At 39.7% G+C, this 7,016-nt stretch overlaps 1 protein-coding gene across 1 annotated transcript; it reads right to left on the bottom strand.

The window, feature by feature from the left end:
• Nucleotides 1-2,598: 2,598 nt before the first annotated feature.
• LOC131973079 (alpha-2,8-sialyltransferase 8F-like) lies at nt 2,599-6,546 on the bottom strand. The gene is made up of 7 exons (XM_059334926.1): nt 6,446-6,546; nt 4,810-4,884; nt 4,612-4,686; nt 4,151-4,292; nt 3,320-3,432; nt 3,156-3,239; nt 2,599-3,076 (listed from the first exon to the last, which is right to left on the bottom strand). Exons 1-7 carry the CDS (start codon nt 6,544-6,546, stop codon nt 2,599-2,601), a joined length of 1,068 nt encoding a protein of 355 aa, XP_059190909.1.
• Between the last annotated feature and the right edge of the window lie 470 nt (nt 6,547-7,016).

Below are 7,016 nucleotides of genomic sequence, written 5' to 3'. Positions count from 1 at the left end.
GCGTTTGAAGCATGTGTATGCATGTGTGAGGAGTGTGCGTGCTTACGCGCATGTGTGTGTGTGTATGTGTATCTGTAACTGTGATCACATCAAGGGGAGAGGCTACAGTCCTCGCTGCAGCTGCCCCCGGTTCGAGTCCCGCATCGGACGGCCCTTTACTGCATGTCATTCCCCTCTCTCTGTTTCCTGTCACTCTTCAACTATCCTGTCCACTAAAGGCATGAAAAAAAGCCCAAAAAAATACATTTAAAAAAAAAAAAAAGATCAAAGGCAATCAGATCAAAGCAATCAACAGAATTAACTGGCACCTGTTAATGTCCCGGAACACTGATGGAATGGTGGAATTTCTGGCCTCGAACAGAAAGCATTTTTGGCAAATCCATAATGCCTATAATAGATCCAACTTCACTTTGAGCGTCCCGAGCTCTTCCTGAACGTCTACATATGATTTTTTTTTGAGAAAATTAAAAAAAATAGCTTTGTTAGAGCGATCTAAAAAAACTGTTCCATCTTCCTTTTTTCCGAAATCTTTCTGCGTTTTTAATATGGGACCCAATGAGGCTGTTGGTGGTGTTGGTGCCGCATCTGTGCGTCGTACGCCCAAACTAAAACTCTGACAGCTTTACCAGAGGATTGCGAGTGAGAAGTCCAATTTTCCTACATTTCTATGTATAAATTATTTCTGTAGAGTGGAATTTGCGGCCTGGAGCGCAGTTTTCAAATTTATTTTTTGACAATTTTTTCTCTCCCTCTACACTCTGGCGATGATGTCACACACTGTGACACGAACATTCAGTGTAATACAAACCCATTATATTCTCAGAATTTCTCCAAAAATGATCATGGTCATTGAACAGGGATTGATAAAAAACTATATGACCTATCGAAACGTGGATTAATACACCAATACACAAGACTTGTGTCTACTGTTTAAAGTTTAAATGGAGTCTCTAGGTGCAATTATGCCGGAGAAGTAGACATTTAAAAATCTCCAATTAGTGTTCTTTTTCGCTCATTTTTTATCAGCTGTTCCATTCATTCCAATGCAAAATTTTGGGCAGTGCCCCGAGCACATACAGCTATTGCTGTATGGGACCAGTGCTCGGTGCGATTGCCCAGAGGCCCTAATTAATAAATAAATGCAGGCTATTCAAAATGCACTTCATCTTCAAATGAAGCGTAGAAGAAGTTATCTTCTTCCATTTTTTCAACCTGTGTTATGATTGATGATTATGATGATGATACGATTATGACGGGTTGTTTAGCTCCACACTCATTTAAACTTGCTGCAATTTTTGTTCAACGCGGCTCAAAATATTATAACATTTTCCCCAACTTATGTGCTTTCTGCCTCTGATCCTGAGCCTGTCATCATCCCCTTTGCTCTTAAAAGTGTAAGCTTGCGCATAACTTTGTTGCATTATATTGAAACTGTGTTCAGGTTAATTCAAATGCGAGACCGCATTGTTGTGATGGTGATTATTTTATTGTCTGTGTTCTCATTTAAGCATGATTAAACATGCCGCCTTAAATATGGCTATAAAAAAGCTTATTGCATTTTGTTTTTTTTGAAGGTGTGGGGGATTGGGGGTGCGTCAACACGGTTGGGACATAGAAGGGGATGCCCGGCTAAAAACGTTTGGGAACTGCTGTTCTACGGCATTACATCAACTCTTCACTATTTAGGGGCCTCCAATTTGTTTCTAACATGGGGACACCATGCTAGAAACAAATGCCCCCCAACCAAGAATCCACGATTGGACCTAATATTCTTTCTGTGACATTAAAAGCACTGAGAAGTATTTGACCTGTTTTGCCCTTGGCACCATCTAGTTGTAGTACCAAGAACACAGACATCTCAGTCAAATAAAGTTGTAGCATACATGTAAAGCTGTCTTATTTTTTTATTTTTTTTACCAACCAGACATACTATGTTGATGCTATGTGATTACAACCAACATCAAAACTGTTTTTGATTTTCAAACCTTATGTTAGTCTCAAATAGTTTCAATATTATAATCTTTTACTTTGTCGATGCATTATCATGGTAGGTTTTAGGACACTTAGTGGCTTAAAGACACTAAATCAATAAAAAAGGGATGGGTCAGGGAAAGCTTTAGAATTCCACTCCAGCCACAAATTACATACAAAGACTTGTATGTAATTTGTTTACATTGACGCTGTTCACAAGTAAAAAAAAAAAAACAATAAAAAAAACACAAACATTAATGGAATTTTAAAATTGGCTCACTTGAGTAATCAAGTTTGGTCATTTACAGCTTGTACACATTTCTCTAGATGAAAAAGATCACTGTTAAGACTTTAGAAATATGAATAACAATACTCCCAGTTACACAAGACCCACCAAAAACTTGATGCAAATGCAAAATGCATGATTTCAGTTTCAGTGCAGACACTTTGGCTGCTGATTGGCCAACTCAGTATTCACTGTAAGTCTGAGCACCTTGCTTGGACACATTTAATCTGTGTCATCAACCAAAATACATCTGTCGATTCATTCAAAAGTATGGCAGACTTCATGAGTGACTGGACAAACCACTTTTCTCCTGTCCCGTCCGCTTCCATTAGTTCCTGGAACTACGTTTTACCTGGCTGACAATCTTCCAGGTGAAGCCTGAGCACCCCCTGGCTGTGCAGCTGCAACAAGAGGTCAAACTCAACCGTCATGACATGGACTCCTGCCTTAGCTTTTACATCGTCGTAGTAGTGGTTAGTCAGGGCATAGAGTCCAAGTGGGTGATTACTGAAGGGCCAGAACCCGTACAGATGCACGTTAGAACAGAGTTCCAGTGCCAGGCTAGTCATCATTATGCCGGTGCTGAGCCGTGCTGCTTTTACGCTGTGGGAGCGCCAGAAGATGGCCAGTTTCTGGAGGTATTCAGGGTTAAAGAAAACAGGTCGGATGGGGCTTTCAAATTCCTCAATGCTGTAGACAGCCCGCTGGCACACAGAAGTGTCTTGGCCATATGAGAAGGCGGGAAGGAGAAGAAGAGAGTTGCCATAGATTCCCAGGCTCTCCACAAACGGACGGCGACGCCCCTGTAGAGCCCCGTACCTGAAAATAAACAGCAGATGTGTTGTAACAAAGCTAAAGAAATATTTTAAGGTGCAGTGAGATTTGTGATCTCGCTCACTTATCTGTGAGGATGCTTGGGTTTGCTGTCACGAGGTCAGTCTTGGTGCCCACATCTTCGTCTTCCAAAGGAGGAAGGTTGCACCTGAACAAGAAGAAGATAAAGAGAATGTTATATGGAATTGCGACCGCCTGTCAAGCCACTACATTGGACAACTTTCTCACCTGAAAACAAACTGAGCTGAATCGATCATCTTTCCACAGCCGCTGTCGGTCAGGATCCCTCCGTTCCCAACAACAGCACATGTGTCCAACATTTGATTTGGGAGTGGATGCTCCTGGAATCAACAGCAACAGAAAACATTTATGAAAATATGCTTTCTTAAAGAGCCTTATTAGGAAAAAGAAATGTATAATATCTTTATTTTATGTTATATCCAAATCCGGTGCATGTGGTTACGTGATTATTCTTTCGACAATTAGCAATTGTAACCCACATTTAATCATTAGTCATTCTTTCATTCATTCTTCAGTTATTCATTGATTTTAAAAGGAACCCTCCTCATAATTTACCTGCAGTTATTAACTAAGCTTTCAATAATATTTGTTGAAAAGTTAACCTTATACTGATGCTGAATTGGCAAAGGATCATCAGCACATGTACTTTTAATTTGAATTTAATTGACCTCTCCAAGTGTACAAAGTCATAAAGAATGTCCTGTTAAACCCTGTCCACCTTAGCCACACTTTGTTCAGTGAGTTCAGGGTTCTACCATAAATCATACATAAATCTGCCACCATTTCCTGACCAATAAATTTAAGAAGTCAATAGTTTTTGCTCCTTTTGATCAATATTTATGTCATTAAAAGTAGGTCACTGTATTGAAGTCACATTATATTGGATTAAAGAAATGTAACCTGCTTGACTTGTAGCAGAAGTTACAAGAGCAAAGCAGTGAAATAATGTCTGTGGTAAAACATCTGAGGAAGAATCATGATACCAAAATAGTGACAGATGTTAATTATGGAAATATCAATGAATAAGACACAACAGACCTTTGCAAAGGTGCTGAAAATCTCCGGGGTCACCTCGAGGCTCTTCTTTTCTCCATCGTACACAATCTTGGAACCCACTGGAGTGTTGGCCTGGGTAATGATGGCCTTGTCAAAACCATTACACTTGCTGCTCAGCTCAGATCTGAGGAACCACAAGGACTTTATTTAATAAGACAAGATGGTCAAGAGTGTTGACTGACCTTCAAAATGTAAGTTGCCAAATAAATAGTTATTTAAATAAAATAATAATAATAAATAAAAAGTTTCTTCTTTCATATCAGAATTTCAGATGTATTTAAAAACCTCTTAAATAATGTAATTGTTCATGAACTGTATGTAATTCCTGCCTGCATGGACTATGAACACTGGAGGAACAGCATATCCATGTTCAAGCAAGGACAATTAGCTTCACTAAATAAAAAAATGTATTCATAAAAAATCAAAACTTTTTTTTTTTTTACCTGAACTTTGTGTAATTGTTTTCCTGCTTCATCCAGTTTTGAGAGTAACGCTCTTTTACTTTGGCAATGACCTCCCTGTGACACACACACACACACACACACACACACATTCAAATACAGATACCAGCAAAAAAAAATAAAATTTTTTAATAAGAGAAATAGTGACAGTAACAACAGGGGAAGCATGTCTGCTTTCACCTGCAGCCTTTGCAGAGTTCAGAAAGTCGAGGAGGACTTTTCTTATGACGAGGTGGTCTGTAAGGTTCCACATTGCTGTGGACGGAACAAGTGGATATTTTAGTATTACATTATATTGTCAGCATCACATGAGAACGAAATTAATTTTTTGTAAAAGAACTCTGATGTAGTCCAGTTGGAGTCTTGTATTGTATGAGTCCCAGTTTTCCCTCATGTCTGCACCTGTGGGACTAAAAACCTATGACAGATTGTCATTATACTATATAATTGCAGTGCCCGTTTGGGCAGGTGCAATGTGCAGTTTTGTGCAGAAGTGCTCAACCAAACAATTTCACATGTGATATTGTGGGAGCGGGGGATACTCAGGTTGCCTGAGACTAAAATTCTTACCTTGGTCATTCACTGACAGGACTGGTCATTTACGGTTAGGAGAGGTCAGAGTTTCAGGGAAAGGTATGCATGGTGGAGCAGAGGATAGGATGTGGAGGCGTCAGCGGGCAACAGACACACACATAAAGTTTGAAGGATCAGTGAGATGTTCAATCCCCAGATGCTTGGTTCAGGGGTGGTAACCAATGCATATCACTTACAAATTGACCAATTGCGTTAAAGAGCCCACCCATTGTACGGGATTTCGCCAAAATCCAAGAAGCTGTGTGTAACATCAAGGTTTTTTGTAATCACTCTGCCCTGTGGTGCCATCACATGGCAGAGTCCAGCGCTGAGCATTGCATTTGGCTATGATTCTTTCAATAAATGGTTAAATTTATTCATTTGTTCTGAGTGTTTCGTAAGACCAAGTTTAGAAAAAAGAACCCGGGTGAGAGGTAGAAGCTGTAAAAGCTTTACGCTCTAACAATATTAAGCCTCTAATCTACAATCTCGTACCTCTTGCTATTTTTATTTTGTCTCAACTTCCATCATATGGCCTGTGAATGGTATCTGGAGCAGGGGTGGCCATTCTTTTTGCTGTGTTGTTAACAAGGAAAAAGTTAAACTTATAGCCATAAAACTATGTACGTACAAAATCAGCCTACTTCATTGAGATGTATAGTGCCATAGCAAAAATGTAAAAAAAATATTTTAGCCACAAGATAAGCTTTTCTAATTTTCACAATCAGCACTGCACTTCCTTGGTTTCTCAACACACCAGGCAAGTGTGACGTCGTCAGATGAATGTGTGTGTGTCTGTGTGTTAGTCGAAGTTCTAAGCAACCAGATTCATAAATTTGCTTACAAAGGCAATAACATGCCCGTATTTATTGGGGGTAAATTACAGATACAGGCACAGATTTTCCCTGTTAAAGGTTTGGGTTGTTTTTAAAAGAGTTTTGCCTTGTCGAAGTGAGGGTTAAGGGACAGAAGGTGTCATATTCTGTACAGACTGGTTTTTGGCTGTATAAATTAAATGAAGATGAAAAAAACATTTAATTGAATACACATGGTGTCGTATAAGACACATCCACACCATCAGTTCACACTTACTACACATTTTCACAGCTTTGTATCTTTTGACATGACTCATGACTCGATTACTATTTCCTCAACTGCTATGTCCTTGTCATCTGCGACTCTTGCCTGTCGTCCTGTCAGCAGCACACTCCTTTCTGACTGGGAAAAATAGTTACAAACTTACTTGTTGTTGCTCGTGTGCCAGATGAGAATGGTCAGCACGGTCCCCAGACACAATGAAGTGAAAAACAAATAGTATAGTGACCTCAAAGGCTGTCCCAACATATCTCCCCCTTGCTTTGGTGTGACACTTTTTCCTCAAGAGTGTCCATACTAATTAGCCTTATTGCTGTTTTATTATCTCTTTACCTTTGATCCCTCCTCCTCTTCCTCCCCTTCTTGCTCATCAGTTGTCATGTGTCCTTATCCACCGATCATCTTTCCTCAGATGGACTAACAAGCCTGCTTTCCACTACTGTCCCCAGAGCTTGTGCTCCACCCGGTCAGAGCCGGCCCGTGGTAAAGGCAGTATAGGCAAATCAAATGCAAATCAATCACTGTTACGACTGTCATTATTTGCAAACTGCGTTTGTATGTTCTTCTTCTTCTTTTGAGTTTTATTGGCGGTTGGCAGACCAACGTACAGGTGCATTACCGCCACCTACTGGACTGGTGTGTGGAGCAGTAGATAGACAGGAAAATAAGGAGAGAAAATAATAACACTAATAAAAAAATAATAATAAGGAAAAAAAAAC

Source organism: Centropristis striata, chromosome 6, assembly GCF_030273125.1.
Source record: "Centropristis striata isolate RG_2023a ecotype Rhode Island chromosome 6, C.striata_1.0, whole genome shotgun sequence".
Taxonomy (NCBI): domain Eukaryota; kingdom Metazoa; phylum Chordata; class Actinopteri; order Perciformes; family Serranidae; genus Centropristis; species Centropristis striata.
Note: the sequence above shows the minus strand (reverse complement) of the source record. Positions and strands in the feature narration are given on the sequence as shown.

Bases quoted from the DNA above. Each gene is read 5' to 3' on its own strand.
- LOC131973079 (XM_059334926.1), bottom strand. From the start codon at position 6,546: ATGTTGGGACAGCCTTTGAGGTCACTATACTATTTGTTTTTCACTTCA. The intron at 4,885-6,445 runs GTAAGTTTGTAA...TTCCGTCCACAG, and splicing joins TGGCACACGAGCAACAACAA to CAATGTGGAACCTTACAGAC. The intron at 3,077-3,155 runs GTGAGCGAGATC...GTTTATTTTCAG, and splicing joins CCAAGCATCCTCACAGATAA to GTACGGGGCTCTACAGGGGC.